The sequence below is a fragment of the Trichinella spiralis genome, assembly GCF_000181795.1.
Source record: "Trichinella spiralis strain ISS 195 chromosome Unknown Scfld5, whole genome shotgun sequence".
NCBI classification, from domain to species: Eukaryota; Metazoa; Nematoda; class Enoplea; order Trichinellida; family Trichinellidae; genus Trichinella; species Trichinella spiralis.
The window spans coordinates 817548-839029 of record NW_003526944.1 but is presented as its reverse complement, the minus strand read 5'-3'; the positions used below and the strand labels follow the sequence as shown (position 1 = coordinate 839029).

Below are 21482 nucleotides of genomic sequence, written 5' to 3'. Positions count from 1 at the left end.
GATTGAATAAGTTAGTTAAAAGATGAATGAAATTACTTCTCCTCCATTGCCTCAAGTCTGTTTACATTATTCCGATTATGATGTACAATACAGAATTTCATATGCGATTCAAAATTAACTTTTAAATAATAAATGCAACTCTTCTGTTGAATAATTTATCGAAATATAGCTTTCTTGTTTCAGCTTATCATCATTCAATTGTTTGCATAATTCATCACTTTATACGTGTATATAGAATGTTGCATTCATTATTTAGAGCAGAGAATAATAGCAGAGTAATTTTCTTGCATTATTTAGTTTGGAAAATTGAAATAATCAGCGAAAAACAAGGATAAATTTTGTAATATTTTATAACTGACCAAACAACTGCTTGAATCTAGTGAATTTTGCTATTGTTGCTAATTGTGTAGGGGCACAAAATTGAATTATCGATTATTTTTCATCAAGCGTTGTTCAAAATAGACACTGAATAATAGAATAGCATGAAAAAATCAAAGAATTCCAATAAATTCTCATTTCAGATAATTAATGAACAATAATGTTATAATTGCAGACCTGAATGCAGCAACTATATATGTATATATATATATATATATATATATATATATGTACATGTGTATCAATAAGAAAAAATGAAACGCGATGCAGAAATTATTAGAGAAAATCTAAAAGAATATATACGTACATGTACATTTATTTATGTTGAAGCTGTGATTGAATGGGCTCTGTTGCTAAACAGACGTCGGTTTAATTGAGCAGTTAGTTAGTTCTATTTTTAAACGAAAATATCTTGCCAAACATCAATCAACTTTTCCGACAAAGTTCATTTGAATGTTGCTAATATTTGTTTGTATTTGAGAATATTCAGTCAAAAATAAAATCTGTATATGAATATTTTTTTTATCTGTTCTCTTAGAATAAACATGGAAAAAAGAACGACTGGGATCAACTGGAGCCAATGCTGCAACAGTTACACAAAATGGACAACGACATTGAAATTGAGCATGAAGATGCAAAAAATGCACCAATCGACGACAGTGATAATGAAACCAGTAATATTCTACTCATATTCTATTTAAATACTGAAACAGAAATTTGCAAATTATGCAGATGAAGAAGCAGAAACTGAACAAAATCCCTGTTTGAATCATGTTTGCGGTTGGGGCAAAGAGTGCCACGTGAACCACAAAGGAAAAGCCGTATGTCAGTGTGCTGTCGAATGTCCGACCAATCCTAAACCAGACCCTTTGGATAAGGTTGTTTTTTTTTATTGAATAAAATCATCTATTTTTTTTCCAAACTTCAACTCTACCCTATATTTAGGTATGTAGTAATAACAACGTCACGTATGAAAGCATTTGCCATCTCTATCGTGAACGATGCATGTGCAGACGTGAAATGGCGGAATGTTCAAATGCTAAAAACAAGCATCTACATTTGCAATATCTTGGTCATTGCAAAGGTATATTTTAAGAAAAAAAATTTCACTGAAGCACATATAGTTTACACTTTAATTTTAAAAGCAAAAAAAAACATTTTTTCTTTTTCGCTAAATTTAGAATTGGAAGAATGTACGCAAAATCACCTTAGTCAATTTTCCACTCGTATGGCTGATTGGTTGTTTCAAGTAAATATGATTCACGCACGCACGGTTGAAAGTATAAAAACTTTTTATTACAAAGCATAAAATTTAAGGTTATGCTTGATTTGAAAAAACGTCAAGAGCTGTACGGTGATCAGTGGATACAAATGATCGAAGATGCTGAAAGAGATGAACATTTGAAGCATGTTTATCCAGTAATTTGGAAATTTTGCGATTTGGACAGTAAACCGCACGACAAAGCAGTCACACATCACGAACTGATCCCCTTAACTGCACCTGTGATTCCACTCGAATCATGCATAGAGCCTTTCTTACGTCAGTGCGACGCAGATGCAGATGAAAAAATCACCCTCAAAGAGTGGGGAAAATGCCTCGGTTTAGAAGAAGGTAATTAAATAAATAAAAATAATAATATACAACAATGATAAATAATTATTTTAATTTTTAGATGAAATATTTGAACGCTGCTGAAAAAAATGCTAATTATTAAAGGTAATTTGTTGCCATAAGCGCCCATTTCAAATCAACACACAACGCTACTTCATTTTGCAAAAAAAACAGAAAAAAAATATTCGTAGAAGCTTTTAAACTGCCTGCATTTCACTTTGGAAAAGAAAAAGTTATTTCATTTCACATTGCCTGCCACATTTTGTTTTCAAATCAGTTGTGTTTTAACTTAAAATCTCATTGGCTTTTGCTATTCAGAAAAAAGGAAATAAACATCATATATATATATTTGCATATCAATAAAAATGAATAATACAAAAGAAAAGAAAAAATAGCTTTTACTTACAATAGAATAAAGCGAGAAAAAATGAGAAAAGCTTCTCAAGGAGTAGCATATTACAGGAACGAACAGTGAATGAACAGCAGGAGATTTATTTTCGAATTTGAAATTCCACCCGCAAGCAGCCAAGTGGCGTTGAAACCTTTTCAAGACCGTCTTTTATCAAAATGTTCAACGCGTAAAAGCCCTTCAAAAGCAAACAACGCCAATATCAGTACGCATGTGCATTATGTAAATTTTCATTGCACTCGTGATAAGAAGCTATTTCTCTCAAATGATGGATAATAGAAAAAGCAATTTATCATACAAATGAAACGATTTATTATTGTTTATAAAAATGGAAAATATTTCATATAAAAAGTGCACATTCATTAAATAGATGAGTTGAGTGAAAGAAAAAAAAGAAAATCAATAATATTCATTTATTTATCTGCATGCTTATCAAGTAGAGTCTATTTATAACGAGAGTTTGAATAGCAGTTAAAACGCCTACACTTACTTACCCAGTCAGAAAGCAAATAAATTATAGGCCCAAAACCGTGAAGACTAAATTTAATCGGCAAAGCAACGTCACCATGAGGTACAGTAATACCTATTCCTGGATTGATGTTTTTCCTAAAATTACAAGAGAAAATAATTTTGCCAACAGTATAAATTGTGCGACAATCATACAGAAATGGTGACAGCGGTAGGGTTTTCCATTTACAGTTTCGTTCTCCGTTGCCAACATATTGTTGAAGCTGCAAGTCGAGCAATAAATTATGCACTTCTTCACCTTCATTGCGTCCAATGATGTCGAAGTAAAGAATTTTCTCACCAACATTCACAGGATAGCTAAGATTTCCATTTTCATCTCTCGAAACGACCTTTTCTATATGAAATATTGCAGGTGTTTCTAAACAGAAAAACATTAGAAAAATAGCAGTAGAATTTTGAAATAGCACAAAGACAAAGAAAAATTACTCAAGTTGCAATTTTCATGATATATAGTCTTGTCTATACTGTTAGGAGCTTCACATCCGAAACTTTTTTCCGTCGAAATATTCCACAAAAACAGCATAACAAACCCGAATGCTTTCCAACGCATTGCTGCCAACTGGTTTCAATGTTGGAAAAGCAGCACAATTCCCTTTTATAAAATGGTCAATAAATGAATGTTTTGTTGTAAAATCCATGCAATTTTAATATTTCAAAAGCGAACAACACCAGTACAGAAGTGGCCTGCACAAGAAAATGCTTGCACAAAAACATGTTTCTGTTATAATAATTTTCCACGTGATTATGATGAGCTAAAAAAAGAAAAATACAAAGTATCGTTATATTTCAGCCTAATAAATGTGATGTATTTTTAATATTTTGTTTTTTTTTTATTGAAATTCAACGAGTAATTTTTTTCAAAGTGCAATTAAAATTCATAGAACATGATTTTCTTTAATTTACAAAAGTTATGAAAAAACTGACAAAAAAAACATTTCTACATTTAAAATTTCCATTAGCAATTGATAATTTTTATCACTTTTATTCCACCCTGACCTAAAGAGTAAATAGATCAATGATGACATGAATTTTTATCATAATTTAGGAGAAAATAACATACAAGGTCGATATGCACTGGTAGCTGAAGTTGCTTTCGCAATTGTAGTTGTGTGATAGCTTTTTTTTCAAACTTTTCATGCTCAAATGGCATTTTCAGGTCAATCGATCGATGAACGTTTCACGGTGCCTCAGTTGATATATATACAATAACGTTGTCAGCACCTCTTTGTGCAATTTTTGTTTGAAAAATGAATGATACAACAGAAAAGCAAATGAATAAATTTAAATATGAAACAGTAATGATGATCAGGTTACTACAAAAAAGAAATCTTTTTCGATGATAATGGATCAAATGCAACTGCTGATCAAGTTGAAAGAAAAGGCAAATAAAAACATTGAATCAATCTAATCTAGACGGAAGCAAAGCAGCATTTGCTTGATATAATTGATAGTTGGACGATGGAGTGACAAATGCGTTTGTTTGAATGCTGAGAAAGAATGTTTTGAAATTTTAAATAAATTTAAAAATAAAACATAAAGCTGTGGAAATAAACATTTTCAAAATTCTTCTTTGGGATATTGTTTTCTTCTTCTTATTATTATTATTCAGTTCAAGCCTTTTATGATTTAAAGTTGATCAAGAATTTATTTCCCTTTATCACGTTTCACATGTGACATGTGAAACCTGTTTCACAAAGATTGGGAGATGTTTGGCCTCATTGCTAGTACCAAATTGAAGCGACTTCAACCCCAATAGCCAAACCTTAGCTGACGAAGAAATTTTTTAAATTGTTGTCACCACGTGTCGAAAATCAATATTTGCTATATTTCTCTGCCTATGCCTATATCTTCGTATTGTTGTTTCTTCTTATCGAAAGTTTCGTCTTTCCAAATGAAATTAATGAGGTAAGTGTAAAAGTTGAAACTGAAATTAATTAATTAATTAATTTGTTTTTTCACGTGAGAAAAAGGGGGAGGGGTTCTTTTCCAAAAGAAGAACCAAACAGGCTAGGGTGATATGATGTAATTATTAGAATTTCCTTTTCAAGCGTTGACAATAGTTCAACTTTGAAAATGCACGTGATAAAGAAACGATTTTATAAGCTGAAATTTGTCGTCAACGTTCTGGAAATGATTTCATTAAATTGAAAATATCGCCATAAAAATTGATCATCACAGCATTATTGGGTTATAACACCGAATTGAAGAAATTAAAAATATACGTAGTAGAAAGTAGTACGAAACAAATAAAACTCTGAAAAATGGCATGTTTCGTTGACTTTGATTTTCAATAAAATAATTTCGCTATTGAAAATCTGATTACTCTGCACTGTTTACTTTTTGCAGATTATCTATTATTCATAAAAAAAATTGCTGTATTTAAAAAATGCTAATTTTCAAACCGTTGGTCTTATTTTCTCCTCTTTTCTGCCAAGCAATGCTTTTTTTTCAAAAAATACTGCTTTCACCAAAAAATAATAAATAAATCAAACACCCTTCATGCTTCACATGCTCAACAGTACGCTATGCCATAAAACAATCAACATTATTAATTGGATAAAAGATAAGAGAACAACTGCTTATGTGCTTTACAGAATGAAAAACATCCATTGCTTCTTTCCTGTTTTTTCTTCCTTTGCTTTCTGCTGCATCTTTGAATGAAAACAACCAACTGTTACGCATTTATTTTACACAACCTTTGCGCATATTGAAGTAAAGAAGCGCAAAAAAGCAATTACAGTATTGCGCACACACATACACACGAATGACATTTTGGTATTATTATATTATTACAATCGTTCAAAGTCAAAATTAAAAATTTAAATATCTCATGAATAAGTTGATATTTTATTTATATAAATGACAGATCAATTTGTTTTCAAATCATTCAATTATGATTCGTAAAAACTGATTTTCAATTTTGTGAAACCAATTCATCTCTGAACGACTCTTTACAATTTGATTTTATTTTCTATTTGATAAACTTCTTTTACGTCTACACAATTTGAACAAACTTTTGCCTTCTATTTATTTTACCAAATATCTCTCTCTTCACGAAGAACAATTTATCCGTTAAAAAAAATGACATTAGCTATTATTCTCTGCTTTTTGTCTCTTCACTACAAGTTAATATTATAATAAAAAGAACTTAATCGGAATACGGTAACAGAAGATGTGATCAAAATTAAAAAAAAAACCATTTACATTGTGCCGTTGTAAAACATTATTTACACGAATGGAATAAGAAATTTAAAACCATCAAGCACAATGGAAAAGCAAACAAGGAACTGTGACTAGGTGTCGACAATTTCTTCACATTCCAAATATGTGATAAATTTATTCACGTCGAGATTGCCGGTGATTTTATGAACGATGTAAAACTGCCAACAAAATTGAACAAACTGACATCGTAGTTTGTCTGTACGTGTGTGGTGTGTAGTTGATGCAACAACAACAACAATCGCATGATATTTAAACAAGTAAACATGGAACGCTAATTTTTCAGCGTCTAATGAAAAGTTTCACCACCACCACCACCACCACCACTACTACTACTACTACTACTGCTGGTGCTGCTGTTAGTCGTTCAAATTCTGTTCATAGGTATGCAATAAAACTAAGACAAACATTGATAATATAATTAATGTAATTAATCAATTTCACAATCACCGTTTCTCTTATTATTTGTCGGATCAGTTGCAAAAATGTATTTCAAAGAATACATATATAACCGGTAAAAATTAGCAACAGTATATAAATGCAGAACAACTAACTACTACGCTTATTGCTCATATTTATCTTGAAATTGTTTGCCCGCGTTATTTGAATTAAACGATTACATCAAATCAATTTTACACTTACTTCATTCAGATTGTAGAACTGTTGACTGAACACAACTGCTGTGCTGATGGTTGAAAAAATTGCCTTCTTTACCCCATTCTATTGTGGACTTACTTCATTTCATGAATAATATTTAAAAAATGGACAGTGAACAAAAAAACACAAACCCACTTTCCAACGTACAAAGCATCGTCATCGTCATTTCCGGCTTCATGTGCCAAATGATCGCCGAAGGAGTGATTCAAGCTCAGGATGTTTTTCCGCCTTACATCAAAAACTACTTCAAATCTACAATTGCCGAAGCATGCGTATCGCACGCTGTCATGCACGGATGCGCTGAAATTCTCGGTAATTAGAAATGCTTTCATTTTTCTTTAATTGAATTTCGACAAACAACAAATTAACACATCTAGGACCCGTATCGACGTTTTTGACAAAAAAATTCGGTGCTCGAAAAGTACTCATGTTTGGAGCTGCCACTGTTACGTTGGGATTTATCACTTGTGCGTTCGCGTCGAAATTAATTTATTTCAACGTTACCTCTGCAATAGCAGGTGTGTGACTGTTGTAAAAAGGAAAAGTTGAATTGTAATAATCAAAAAAAAAGTTTGCAATTTCAGGACTTGGTTTTGGCATTATGTCAGTGCCAATGATAACAGTCGTAAGTTTTCACTTTAAAAAGCATCGCTATTTAATGACCACTGTAGCAATGGTAGGTGGTGCGTTGGGAGCCGCAGTTTTTCCATTTCTCTTCGACGCCATTTTGGATACTAATCCATGGCAAATCACATTTTCAGTGATCGCTTGCATGACTGCTCAGCTATTGATTTTTGGAATGCTTTTATCGTCGAACAGTCGACCGATGGTAACTGTTGAAGAAGAAAATCTATTAACCGACAATGCTGTCGTCAATGCGGCTGACCAACCCAAAAAAAACTCAATTTCAGAAAACGCAAATACAAGCTCGTCCCTGCTTTCCAAAGCTGTGGTATTTGTATTTCTGTTCAGCAGCCTCTTGTGGCATCTGGGATGTTACGTTTTCGAAATACTGCCAGTTCGTCTGGACATGGAAATGTTCAACGGTGATCAAATTGCAATGATCATCTCAGTGCAGGCAATTTTTGCCGTTGCCGGTAGACTACTTTCAAGCGGATTGGTGGGCAAATTCAAATTCGATCCAGTATTCAGTTACAATGTGGCCAGCTTAGCTTTGGCCGCGGCACGCACGGCGATCAGTTGGAAAGGAACATACATCACTTACTTGTGCTACGTTTCAGTCAGTGGACTGTCCATAGGCATGGCAACCGCTTTAGCGCCAGTTGTTGTTCTCCGACTGGTCGGTTTGGATAGATTGAATTTCGTATACGGTTTTGAGTTGTTTGTTCGTGGACTCAGCGGGATGGTGGTTCCCGTGTTGAGTGGGCTGCTTGCCGACTCGTTGCATGGAAATTTCTTCTTCTCCTTCATCACGGGCGGAATTTTACTGTTCGCCTCGACCATACTGCTTCTCCCATATCACTGGCCGTTGTCGCACTTGTTACGCACATTGCCAAATGGAAATGTTGTTGTTGATGCTTCGTGATGGCAAATTATGTTTTTTTTGATCGTTTTAAAATAATTTCGAACAAAATCCACACTACTTAACTGCGCTCAATTGCAGCACATTCGTGATCAAAATAATGAAATTTAGGCAATGAAATGTTGGCATTATTCTGCTGAACAAGTAAAAATATTGCTAACACGAAAATGCAACATTGAAATAACTCGTTGTGCAACCGCATCATTGTGTACAGGCATCACTTTCAGGTCAGGCACTTACTCGTTTGCTAACTGCTTCAGCAAACTCAATATTGTTATCTCCCAATTCGAAATGTAAATAACATGACGAGATAACAAACATTCAATAACTGATATTCAATATATAAATGATCATTCAATTCATCTGCTATTGATAATCAACTTCTTATCGTTATTGTTGTCTCATAATTCAGTTACGCTACAAGCCAAAAACAGAGCTCAGAAGAGAAGAAGTAAATTACAGCAATGAAACTGAAATTAAACTGTTATTTGTGATAATTTTTTGTTTGATAAATAAAATCTTCAAAAACATCATATATTTGCTTGTGAACATGAAAATATACAAATACAGATAGCAAATAAATAAATTGACTATTTTGGTCTTGGCTGATGCCGATTAGAAAAATGCAATATCGTAAGAATCAACAGTTGCAGAAATTTTTTCTTCGTTCAAATTAATTTTCTGAATATTCTTCTACAAGCTATTGCAATTTTTGACGCATTGAAATTCTATTTCATTCTATTAAAATTTCTTGAATACATCAACCGTTTTTCATACTACATCAACAATCTGACAGTATTTACGTCATTAAATTGAAAAAAAAGGCAAATCTTAGACAACAAACAAAATGTGAACATTTAAAAATTACAACTTTTAATTAATTGAAACAAGGAAAAAGATGCTAGATTTTTTTTGCTTGAAATTATTTTTTTAACCTCCATGTGAACTGAACCCAGAATAATTAAGTAGCTTCTTTAAATGAGATGATAGAAAGGAAATGTATCTGTTCCGCAATCAAATCTGGTGCCAATATATTCACCTATTTGCTTGCGCATTTTTGACAAACTGTACACAATATAGAACCAGTTGTTCAAATCATGCTACCTACTCCTACTCACCAATTGACCAATGAATTTCAGACTACACAGTCACTGTACTCTTAGGAGATTATTTCACTAAATAATAAGACAGCATTTTTTGTTCTGCATTTCACGCACACACACACAGCCAACTCTTTCTTATATTATAAACGATTTCGACGTTAGTGGTCAAAAATTCTATTTATATCAATCTTTCTCTTCCTCTCTTATCGATAAAGCTGAAGGTATGTATTTTTCATTGATTTACATTAATGCAATTAAAATGAGCAGCACTGCATGCATGTACACTTATATATCTACAAACACACACACATACATATTTAGTATAATATTTCTACATAATCAAACAGTTCAAAACTATGAAAATTGAAAAGTGATCAGATTTATTCCTGGTAATTAAAAATATTAGAAAATAAAATAAAAGAGAACAAAATAAGCTCCATTTTCGGCGCAAATAATTTCACTTATCAACAGTTAGTTACGTAATTTCATTTGTGGCAATGAATGGCAGATTTAAAATTATTATTTTCTCCAATGTTGATAATAAAAGAAATAGATAAAGTCTGACAACAAGTCGATTAATTGACCAATAAATCAAGAAAAAAACTGTCATTGTGCGTAAAATGTTACAAGGATCACATTTTGAACTGCTATCAACAAAGTGGATCATTTAAAGTTAATTTTCTCCCCCCGACTCTTATCTGCTAATAAAATCTCATGTCAACAACAACAACAACACAAGCAACAAGCAAATACATTAAATTGAACTGTCAAATTGTGTCCATTGAAAGATCGATCACTTTTCGAATTATCAAATTAAATTGAACACTTGAAAACAATAATCAAAAGAAATCATTTGCACCTGGCTATTTTTAATTTCGAAATTTTTGAAAAATTCTCCATTTTTCTATTTATAATAGGTAATAAATTAAGCAATTTACAAAAAACAACAACAACAACAAAATAGTAATAAATTGTTGTTGTAAAAAGAAGAAAAAGAAGAGGAGAGAACAAAGTATCACCACAGAACAGAGAAAAGAAGCTTAATTACAAGAAAATACAAGATGCTCAATTAATTATACGTTGAATTTGAATTTTCCACATACGCTTCAGTGATATGGTTGAAAAAAGAAAAAAACTAGTCGTATAAGAAAATAAAGCTTCAACTTTTACACTTTCACACTAGCGAGCTTCTCATTTGAAGCAAATACCCGGTTCGAATAATACCTTACTTAAATAATGCTTTTCTTTTTTTACACTCCATCAAACAAAAACACGATTTAATGTTTTATTTATATTTTTCTCTCTGCTTAAAACTATAACTGCAAGCAAGATTGCATAAAAGAATCAGCTCTTAGCTGCAGCTGCAATTTTGCACTGGATATTTCACAAATCATCTCTGAACATCTTTTCCTTCCTTGAATTTCAATTGAAACATTTTTTCCGTTCACAGAAAAAAATATCCAAAAAAAGAAACAACTAGCAGTGCTGTTTGATAGGAAAACTGTTTCAAATTAGCTTGAACAAGCCATTGTCTGACCCTCCCCCCTCCCTCCTCGCACACTGGTTTGTCCGTTGCACATTTTGCTATTGAAATATGTGAAAATGCAAAAAAAGAAAAATTTCAAAAAGCGTTTCAATGTAAAGCGATGTATAAAATGCTCACGGAAAATTTTCATATTCAATTTAGCGTTTGTAAAATTGGCCTTTTGTTCAACCAAATTAGTTGTACTCATTTCAAGCAAACAATTCGATAATCATTTCTCAATTTCCTGCTTTCGAAGTTGCTCAAATCAGACGAAATCAACTCAAATTTACATACTGATGAATAAAAATGAATGAAATGAAATTGCTCACTTTTCGTAGACAAAAAAATAATAAATTATTAATAAATTGTAGAAAATATTTCAACTTTTGAAACCAGTTTATGATTTTAAGCAGCAAATTCTCTCTCGATAATTTCAATTTATTATATCATAAACGCGTCCTCACATGTCACTCATTGATAGCAATTCTGTTGTGCGCTTAAAACTTGCTTTTCACTACCGATTAGTCAGGTGTGTTTGAATTTCATTTGTTATTTTTCCACAGGCTAGGCAAAAATTGAAGAAACATCAGAAATACGGTTCTGCAATCAAAGCTTCACCATTATACTTGCTAAATCACTGTTATTGATTGTTCAGATGGGATGACTGTTTGTTCACTTTAAACTACAAGCGCAGCTGCTTGAAGCTACCAACAAACTGTACTATATTATCAAAAAATAAATGAAATGACGTAAGTTACAAGCAACTTAAATTCAATAATGACGTATTGCCTTTGATTGTTAAGCTCATTACAAACAAACCCTACGCTGATGATGTTCAAAGTCTGATGCGTTCTCGAAGCGTTCGACAATAAGCACGTAAAACTAGAACTGACAAATAATTTCAAAATTAAACAAATTAAAATTATTGAAACAAAAATAATAATAATAAAAAAATAAATTTCCTCATTTCAGAGAATAATTCACATTGGAATAAAATTTATCCAAACTGCACGATTGCTGGAATTGTTGACAATCTCATCAATCTTAATAATCATTACACATACTGTAACAATTTGTCTGCAAGCATTGGGATTTGTGTTTCAAAATTTGAAAACAAAATGATACAAGCCTGTACGACTGTTGAAATTCACCGAAAATAACGCCATTTCAACGAACGTAAATTTATTTGATTACTATGGTTGAAAATTCGCCAAAGTATGATTTCACGCCGGCAGAAAGCTGCTAATCAAGTAAGCGGATCACCTTGATCAGATATACAGTTGCAATTTTAAACTCTATCTTCAGGTAAATGAGTGGATTCGAGAACGGTTTTTGAAACGAGAATGCTTTAAAATATTACCAGTTTCTACTGATTCTGAAAAGTAAGCCAGATTTATTTTTATATTCTTCGACGTGATGAATAACTGTTGTGTATATTTCATTATGGTAGTTAGTTACTTTTTCTTCATTTTGAAATTTACTTTTCGAATATTCCAGTGTGTATAGTATTTTTACTTGTGAAAGTGAAATTACCCGTTATCATTGGTAATTATTGATCAAGTTCACATTTAATCAATCATTCTTTTGGGGGATTATTATTATTCTCAGGAGCTGCTTTGTTTGTTGCCAAAGCACAGCTGACGCGTGGTTACTAAAACTTCCCTAGATATAAGGAAATATGGGTTTATGTATATCCAAAAGTTGAAAGGCTCTTATTCTCAAAAAAGTTAAGTTTTAAATAAATTTCAAACTTGGGCGGCGAGCTTTTATTGACAATGATTTTATGACTAATAGCGGCTTCAACTGAAACGCGATGAACAGACGCGTCAAAATTCATGTAAGCATTCAAGCGTTGATAGATGGACCGATTGGACAACATGGGAAGCATTGTATTCAAAGTCAATCATGTCCGTTTTATGCACTGCAACTGGTGAAGCGCTAAAATCTGCTCATTACCATTTTCACAATAGTTTACTCGACGCTCTATACGGCAATTGTCCCATTCATATAACTTTTCAGGTCATAATCACACGCTGCTAGTATAAAATGTTATGATGAAAATAATTGAAACGTTACAAAGTGACCCTGATTGTGATGGTGATGATGATGTTGAAAGTTATCATCGGCAGCTGATATGAATAGGAAAACGGCAGTTGCACAGCTTAAGTCGCGAAATTTCCATTTATTTTATATGTTGTAAAGTTGGTAGATTATATTAATTGATTAATAATTACAAAAATTCCATTCTGATAGCATTCTATAAAGTGAAAATGATCCTAAGCACTGTGTAAACATTGCTAATGTAAATACAGATAATGAACAAGCTGGTTTCTTTTTCAATATGCCGAATTTTTGCATGTGGAATTTTCATATGAACAGTTACAGTAACATGTTGTGTGAATGGGAAAATTGACGACTGATTCAATTCAATTCAAAAATATAAATAACAAATGATGAATAAGCAGTAAATTTTTCCAAGAAAATGACTTTCTTGAAGTAATATAAAAATGAGGATAATGTTACAATGACGTGCTATGTTGCCGGTGATGATGAGTTAGGCGTTGCCGCAAACTTTTTCCTTCCAATAAGCGAAGAATAATAAAGTTTACATTTTTCTGGAATTTCTGCATTTTTTTCGCTTAAGAAACTAGGTAACATTCTTAAATCAGCAAATCGATCAGACCAATTCACTTCAATCACACGCTTGAAGTATAGAAACGAGCAACTGCTATTTTCGCAGTTTGGATTTATTGCTTGCCTAGAAACTTCCATCCATTGTTTGAACAATGCTGCTGTACGTAAGAGCACAGATGACAAAACTTTTTTGATCCACCATAATCTCTATCTCACTGTACTAATTTTTCATATCTTTAGAGATAAACACTACAGTACACCACATTTCATAAACAATATTATCATTTTAATAGCGGTTATTATTGTATTTAGATGCGGATGCGGCCGATATTTTGCCAGTCATTACTACTTTGAAGAAGAAAAAGATTCAGCTGCGCAGAAGGAAGGAAACAGATGGTCAGTGGCTGAGTGCACGTCGACATTTTCCACTGATGCTTATGGTACATTAAGATTTCAAGGAGTCTCGCGACCATGGAAAAGTCTTGTAAGTGGACAAGCAAACTCAAATTGCTTATTAATACAAATTTTCTTTTCATCTGCAGTACATCAGAATGGACTTCACAGTGGATCCACAAGATATGTGGCAACTGCTGGTTCATGTCTGGGGTTTGGAACCGCCGAAATTGGTAATCACAATATACGGTGGAGGCAATGATTTCGAACTTAATCCTGCCCTGTGGCAAGAATTTAAAAATGGTCTACTCAAAGTGGCCAAAAATACATCTGCTTGGATAATTACCAGTGGACTTCGTGTTGGTATATTATAGAAGAAAAACCAGGTTTTTAAAGTTTTTATGCTAAAAATGCCTTGTAGGTGTGGTGAAACACGTTGCCGCTGCTCTTACTGAATGCACATCAACCAAGAAGAAACAACAATTTGCACTGATCGGTATAGCACCATGGGGTATGGTGAGACAATCTGAGCAGCTAATAGGTCAAAATAAATGCGTCAACTATTATCCATTTGAATCCCAACGATCAAGATTCGTTTCTCTGTGTGAAGGGCACACGTGTTTTCTGATGGTCGACAACGGAACCGTTGGACGGTCGGGAGCTGAAATGACCGTTCGACGGCATTTCGAAACGTTTCTGAAGCAAAAATCTATGGATACGAGTCAACGCCTAATACCCATCGTTTGCCTAGTATTGGGAGGTGGAAGACTGGCACTACATTCAGCGGTTAATTTTGTTTGCTCCTCACCACCCGTACCTGTGGTCGTTTGCAAAAACAGCGGTCGTGGAGCTGATATACTCGCTTATGCGGTTGAAATGGCTACAGAATCTAGGTATATATTGTTTCTTGATCCTATTTGACAATAATAATGTTTTTCAATCCAATATTTAAGTGCTAATAACGGAAGAAAGCAGTTTAATTTTTATCACAAAAAAAAACACTTTCGTTTAACGTTAATTTAACTGTTTCATGTTTCCTGATTAATTTGTAAATGAAATTTATATTCCAATCAACATCATAATCATAATCACAGAGTGATAATAATCGTCTTATATAATAACAACGGTTCGTCTGATCAATATCTTCCTTTTTTTATCAGTTTTCAGAAATGAAAACTGATGAACGTGTTTCGAAACATAATTTCACAATAATTTCATTTATGCATATATAATTTTCTTCACTTTCATATTTTAAACGAAATACTTAATCCATTTTTTCCATTTAAATGTTTCGAATGGTTTTATAAAACTATCGATTACCGCGCCAAGTTGGACACATTGTTGGTTGAAAGGAAATGCACTGACGCTTAGAAAATGGTCACGCATTTTGCTTTTCATTTTAACAGCTGCAGCAGACATTTATTTTGAAATATTGAATTAGAGATGTTCAAAAGTCAAATTAAAACTTTGCTGAAACAGAGAAAAGAGATACACAACTCTGGTAGCAAGTAAAATGCCCGTCCACTCACAGTTATTATATATAAATGTATTGAAAATTTTTGAAGCGACTATCATTTTGCAGAAATCTATACATATGAACTATTTGGGGCGTAAGTGAATGAAAAAAATTCCTTTATGAATACGAGTAAGAGGAATTTCGAAATTCTATCGAACAAAACACGTTATAACTATTATTGAGTGTCATGTTCGCTGATAGACAAATGTTGAATTTAATTTTGAATCAGTTATCTATATATCTATGTGAGGTATACGTAAAGCAAATGTGATTGCCAACAAGATGCTCCAACATTTCTGCAAAATGCGCAGAGGCAAAGCATTCAGTGCTCGTTTCCTAAAGGGAACAGATTGCAATACACGTTCTCGTGTCATTCATTCATTATTAATTCAATCAGCAGATTTCTTTGTTAGTGGAAAATCAAGCAGAATAGTTTGAACAAAATTTCTTACTTCCATTCATTTTCTATTTCAAATAATCACCACTTCAAAACATTTCATAGAAAATCGTTTTCCTTATTCTTTTCCTTCTAATTTCATTATATGTATTTTTTCAGACTGAAAGATGAAAATTTGAAAAAACTGCTATGCGACAAAATAAAAGAGAAATTAGACTTGGAGAAAGGAGAAATCACATGGTGGGCATCATGTTTGGTCGCCTGCCTAGAACACCGTAATTTGGTAATTACAAATCTCACATATTCTACTGTTATAATAATAATAATTGTGCCACTGTTTTGTGTTTGATAATTAATTATTCATAATTAAAACTGCATTTGAGATAGAACGTTCAAAAATTCAGTTAATGTGCACTCCCAATGACTTGCAGATAACAAACATGTAAACACGCTAATAATAATTTTTTACATTTCATTACATCATATTTCAAATAATAAAAGTTGTTCACTGCATTCTTAATGGGAAGATAATTTTTCACAACAGCCTCCTCATTAACCGTAGTCAAGTTTCCATGAGCTTATTTGAAAATGTTGTTCTAATTTCTTAGGCGAAAGGAATCTATTATATTTCCGCTTGATTATAGTTAACTGTATTCGATGGAATGTCAGTGCAGAATGATGATCAACAATTGGATTGTAAAATTTTGAACGCGTTGCTGACAGGCAGAAATTCAACATCTATCGACAGACTAAGTTTGCTGCTTACCTGGAATCGTGAAGATATGCTTCGTGAAATATTGGAACGTGGAGGCGATTGGGAAGAAAGTGCTTTGCATTCGGTAATGATGCAAGCACTGATGTACGATCATACGGATTTCGTGAAATTGTTGCTACAGCATGGAGTTGCTGTCGATGCTTTTTTGACGCCAGACCGTCTCGAAGAACTCTACAATACAGTGATTATATATTATTTTACAGAAAGTAGAAATGATCTTCTATTAATGATAAATCGTTTCAGGACAAAGGTCCTCCCAATACACTTGCTGCATTGATGCAAGATGTGGCAAAGGAAGGCGACCGTTGCAAATACTTTCGCTTGCCTGATATTGGTTTGCTCATAGAAACGCTAGTAGGGGGAGGCTTTCGGGCTAATTACCGCCGAAGAGAATTTCGTTTGAAATACAAACAATATGTTCGAGTAAGTTAATAATAATTTGAAACGCCATTTCGAATGTAACTTTCTATTATCAAACAGGGTGATTGGACACATTTGCCACAGCATCCGGGTAAGGATGCACCGAAACCTAATGGAAATGACCAAAAAGAAAACAGTGAGTAGTAAAATGTGATCACAGAATAACGGTTTGAAAACCATTACAATTTTTTTACAGGTCCTGTTAAAGTTGGTTCTTATTTTTTTCAAAACCCTTTCCATGATCTCTTCATTTGGGCAGTATTAACGAATCGACTGGAAATGGCATTATCAATGTGGCAAAATGGAGATGAACTTCTTGCAAAGGTTTCCTTTTTATCACATTGAAATAAATATGCATTCCATTCCACTTATCAGTTAATTTTTTAATTTGATATTATAAAATTAGCAAAAAATGAATCAGAAAACTAAAAAAATATAGTTTGTTTGTCAATTGTTGGCGTAAGCTGATGTGGAGCTTAATTTAGGCATTGATTGGTCATAAATTATTCAAAGCCATGGCAAAGGAGGCAAAAGATGACGCATTGGAGATGGAAATTTGTGACAGCTTGAGAAGCAACGCAGAGTAATTTCGACGACTTTGTTTGCTTTTGGCTTTGAGTAAATTTCGCGAATTTGTTTCAGGGAATTTCGCAAGCTGTCCTGTGAACTGCTCGATCAGTGCTACAGAAATGACGATTTCAACACTATGCAACTTTTGACGTACGAGCTGAAAAATTGGGGTAAAAAGAACTGCATCTCGTTGGCAGCTCTGGCGAACAACAAAGAATTCATCGCGCATCCTTCCTGTCAGCTATTGCTAGCCGATTTGTGGTTGGGCGGGATGCGGATCCGGAAAAATGTCAACATAAAAGTTTTGCTTGGCGTACTTGTACCGCCTCTGATTTTTACAATTCCTTTCAAAACGAAAGAAGAACTTCTCCTTCAAGCCCAAACAGCAGCTGAATACCAAGGTAAAAAAAAGTTCGCGCAGAAATGTTGCCCCCCCCGCCCAAAACAATATATATAACAATAATGATACCTGCCTGTATAAAGAAAGCTTGCTTTTTTTCATTGTTTTTCTCTTCAGAACATTGTGACGTTGGTGAGATGACATCCGATTCTGAATCTTCCGACTCTGACAGCGAAGATGATGCTTGTTGTGCAGTTGTCCTGGGTGAAGAGACAGAAAACAATTTCGAACAGCAAACTGAAAATGCACCACGCTCACCGATGAAGCGAAAGCGCAAAGTGTCCCATTACATTCCGTCGCTGCATTATCCTGACATGCAGTCGGTAATTGGAAAATTATTTATAACTCTTCATCGCTACACGTTTCTTCTATAATCAAACAGGCAGAACAGCTACAAAAAAAGCACCGAAGTACAACGCTTCAGAATGGCTATTTTGCAAAAATTTCACCGACTAATGATCCATTGGAATTTCTAAACGATGCCGCATCATCCATGCCGAATCTGTCTCCACGTGGCACTGCTCTTTACAGTCTAAAATTAGCCAATCTGAAGTAAGTTATGGAACAGATTATTTAACTAATCTAATCTAATCTAATCCACTAGATCTTTTGTTTATTATCTGTGTTCGCCGTTGTTGGCGATTTTAAATTTGAGAAACTTTAAGGTAATAAATTGAACAACTCGTGATGTCAAATTTTTAGAGAATAATTCTATCTTTTCAATGACATGATCCATGAGTGAGGGTATATACTATATTAAATTATATTAATTGAATGAATATTTCATTTATTTAATTTATTTAAATAAATCAAAACTTAACCGGACATATTTCAGTCGACAGAATTTATCCGTGAGTAAGAAAATTCGTGAATTTTATGCAGCACCAATTACTGCATTTTGGTCGTGGACGGTAAGGTTGATTGATTGTAAATTTGGAAAAAGTTGAATTTTACACTGCATGTTGTTTGAATTTAAGCTTGGTTATCTTTTCTTTCTTGCCCTGTTCACATGCATTGTGCTGGTGAAACCAACTAAAGAGCCTTCGTGGGCAGAATATTACATCTTGATGTTCGTTGTTGGATTTTTTACCGAACTCATTCGTAAGGTACTACTACTACTACTAATTACTTACTAACTGCACATATGTGCTAAGAAAACGAATCAATGAAAAATATACTTATTTTTTTTTCTTTTTCACTTACTTGCTCAGCTGCTGATGGTTGATGCCAAAGATTTACGTTCAAAATGGACAGTCTATTCTCGTAGGCAGTGGGATCGAGCTAGTCTATTTGCCAGTTTGATTTTCTTCATTGGCTTTGGTCTTCGTGTTCATTCAAATACGTTGGACCTTGGCAGAGTGATCCTAAAATGCATAATCGTTTTTTACTACCTTCGCATGTTGACCGTGTTGACGGTCAGTTCCAAACTTGGACCTTACATAACCATATACGGGAAGATGGTAAGATGTTGGAATTATGATATTTTATGTTAGCTAATAGCACTGGCAAATTTCTTCATTTTAAAGGTGTCAAAAATGGTGCTACTGTGCACTATATTGTTTGTACTGCTCATTTCATTTGGCGTATTTCGACAGTCGCTCACTTTTCCAAACGAAGAATGGGATTGGAAATTGATACGTGATATAGTTTACAAACCGTATTTCATGCTTTACGGTGAAGTATACGCGGACGAGATCGACACATGCGGAGATGAGAATGAAAACTGTGTCTTCTTCTATTGGCTTTCACCACTTTTCATGACCGTTTATCTGCTGCTGTCCATCATCGTCTTCCTCAACATGATGATTGCAGCCTTCAAGTAAGCGATTTCAAGTGATCATTAAAATCACCGCCAACAAAAACGTGATCTTATGATGCACAACTTGCATTCTTTGTTTCAGCTTCGTCTTCGTCACAATTAGCGCCCATTCACATTTGATATGGAGATTTCAGAAATTTGAACAAGTGATGGACTATGAAAAGCAACCATTTTTGCCTCCACCGTTTGTTATAATTGTCCACCTCTATTTGCTGGCTCAGTTTTTGTGCAGACGACGCAGCAAAGCTCACCGTACCGACATGTCCCTCAGTAAGTGACTTTCTCTTTCCAAATGTGACCACATCTTCTTCTTACGGGGAATCAAGACGTAGGTTTTCGATGTTCAGTTTTATAGCCCATGACATAGGTGAAAAATTACTTTATGTACAATGTCCGCTTTTGTTCATTCCATTATTGATCACAGCTGCTTGGACAACTTATTGAAAACAGCAGTCAAGTGATGATAATTTTCACTAAATTTTTAGAACATTAATCATTTCGAAAAATAACCCTAATTATTCAAAATTAATATAGAAAACAATACATTACCTCACATAAAGAAGATAATTTAAAAATCTCCACTTCAGTGGCATGAACTTCTTCTAAAATTTCAAAACAAAAGTGGTTAGCTTTTCATTCAACAAAGCATATTATCTATCCACAGGGTGATAAAGTATTTCAAAATGACAAATACATTGTCGTATGTAGCTTGTTTGACAAGTGCTTACTTATATCTATCTATATATTTTTTTTCATATTTATTTTGTAATAATTAAAAGGAGAAGAGAAAGAAGGAGAGAAAAACAATGCACCACCATTGTTGAACATCTGTTACAAAGTGAAACAATGCTGAATAGAGGAATAAACAATTAAAAGCTGTACGTATTTCAGAATTGTTCCTCAACGAGTCCGACGTGGCAAAAGTGCACGACTTTGAAAACCAGTGCATGGAAGAGTTATTCGAACGTAGACGGCAAGAGATGAGTTCCACACCGAAGGCAGCTTTGCACGATCTCACGGACAAGTAATAATAATAATTTTAAAAAATTGATGAAATGAACAAAAAAAATAATAATACACAATTGCTTTCAATTTTTCAGAATATCGGCAACCAACGAACACATTCGAAAGTTGCAAGAACGATTGGACCAGTACAACGGACGGCTAGCGTTGATTGAACAGCTAATTGCGAAAGTGATGCCGGAATTTGTGTTCCAAGTTCAGCCGCCTTCGACCAGTTCCAATGCTAGCGCATCGCCGAATGCAGAACGACTTACAGTATCCACGGAGGATGTCAGCAGTGCCAGAGCATGCGCGAAATCTTCTTGTCACAGCCAGACGCCAGGTCCACGTCTGCGTCGTCACAATGCTCGCTGGCAAACAGAAATGGCTTTCGGCATCAGTCCTTCAAGCAGTCAACGTGGGTCTCCTGAACGACAATTTCCGCCACGTCGAGGAAATTCACTAATTATAAACGTTCGATCGGCTAATGACGGTGGCAGTGATGACCAGACTCACAGTTCGACCACCGCCCGTGTTTAGCTTCTTCTCTCCTGATTAGAAAAGTAATAAAAGAAAAATAAT

At 33.9% G+C, this 21482-nt stretch overlaps 4 protein-coding genes across 4 annotated transcripts; 3 read left to right on the top strand and 1 right to left on the bottom strand.

The window, feature by feature from the left end:
• Positions 1-916: 916 nt before the first annotated feature.
• Tsp_03863a (SPARC(Osteonectin)) lies at positions 917-1998 on the top strand (the record flags this gene model as incomplete). The annotated part of the gene is made up of 5 exons (XM_003374621.1): positions 917-1052; positions 1111-1256; positions 1324-1462; positions 1560-1627; positions 1696-1998. Coding segments are annotated over 5 exons (792 nt in total), but the record flags the coding sequence as incomplete, so codon positions are not given.
• Positions 1999-2089: 91 nt separating this feature from the next.
• Positions 2090-3477, bottom strand: Tsp_03862 (hypothetical protein). Its single transcript, XM_003374620.1, has 4 exons — positions 3393-3477; positions 3063-3285; positions 2890-3005; positions 2090-2142 (listed from the first exon to the last, which is right to left on the bottom strand). The coding sequence occupies exons 1-4, from the start codon at positions 3475-3477 to the stop codon at positions 2090-2092; spliced, it is 477 nt and encodes a 158-aa protein (XP_003374668.1).
• A 3430-nt stretch (positions 3478-6907) lies between these two features.
• Positions 6908-8349, top strand: Tsp_03861 (transporter, major facilitator family). Its single transcript, XM_003374619.1, has 3 exons — positions 6908-7115; positions 7181-7321; positions 7388-8349. The coding sequence occupies exons 1-3, from the start codon at positions 6908-6910 to the stop codon at positions 8347-8349; spliced, it is 1311 nt and encodes a 436-aa protein (XP_003374667.1).
• A 3842-nt stretch (positions 8350-12191) lies between these two features.
• On the top strand, positions 12192-21440 carry Tsp_03860 (transporter, cation channel family). Its single transcript, XM_003374618.1, has 21 exons — positions 12192-12224; positions 12280-12356; positions 13849-14092; positions 14151-14364; positions 14423-14894; positions 16074-16197; positions 16559-16870; positions 16933-17112; positions 17170-17245; positions 17306-17433; positions 17595-17692; positions 17752-18080; positions 18197-18402; positions 18504-18631; positions 18915-18990; positions 19057-19185; positions 19291-19539; positions 19606-19898; positions 19981-20168; positions 20790-20853; positions 20999-21440. The coding sequence occupies exons 1-21, from the start codon at positions 12192-12194 to the stop codon at positions 21438-21440; spliced, it is 4062 nt and encodes a 1353-aa protein (XP_003374666.1).
• Positions 21441-21482: the final 42 nt, after the last annotated feature.

Bases quoted from the DNA above. Each gene is read 5' to 3' on its own strand.
- Tsp_03862 (XM_003374620.1), bottom strand. From the start codon at position 3,477: ATGCGTTGGAAAGCATTCGGGTTTGTTATGCTGTTTTTGTGGAATATT. The intron at 3,286-3,392 runs GTATAGACAAGA...TTTTCTGTTTAG, and splicing joins CGGATGTGAAGCTCCTAACA to AAACACCTGCAATATTTCAT. The intron at 3,006-3,062 runs GTATGATTGTCG...TTGTAATTTTAG, and splicing joins CTACCGCTGTCACCATTTCT to GAAAAACATCAATCCAGGAA.
- Tsp_03861 (XM_003374619.1), top strand. From the start codon at position 6,908: ATGGACAGTGAACAAAAAAACACAAACCCACTTTCCAACGTACAAAGC. The intron at 7,116-7,180 runs GTAATTAGAAAT...TAACACATCTAG, and splicing joins CGGATGCGCTGAAATTCTCG to GACCCGTATCGACGTTTTTG. The intron at 7,322-7,387 runs GTGTGTGACTGT...TTGCAATTTCAG, and splicing joins CGTTACCTCTGCAATAGCAG to GACTTGGTTTTGGCATTATG.
- Tsp_03860 (XM_003374618.1), top strand. From the start codon at position 12,192: ATGATTTCACGCCGGCAGAAAGCTGCTAATCAA. The intron at 14,093-14,150 runs GTAAGTGGACAA...TTTCATCTGCAG, and splicing joins CGCGACCATGGAAAAGTCTT to TACATCAGAATGGACTTCAC. The intron at 19,899-19,980 runs GTAAGCGATTTC...TCTTTGTTTCAG, and splicing joins ATGATGATTGCAGCCTTCAA to CTTCGTCTTCGTCACAATTA.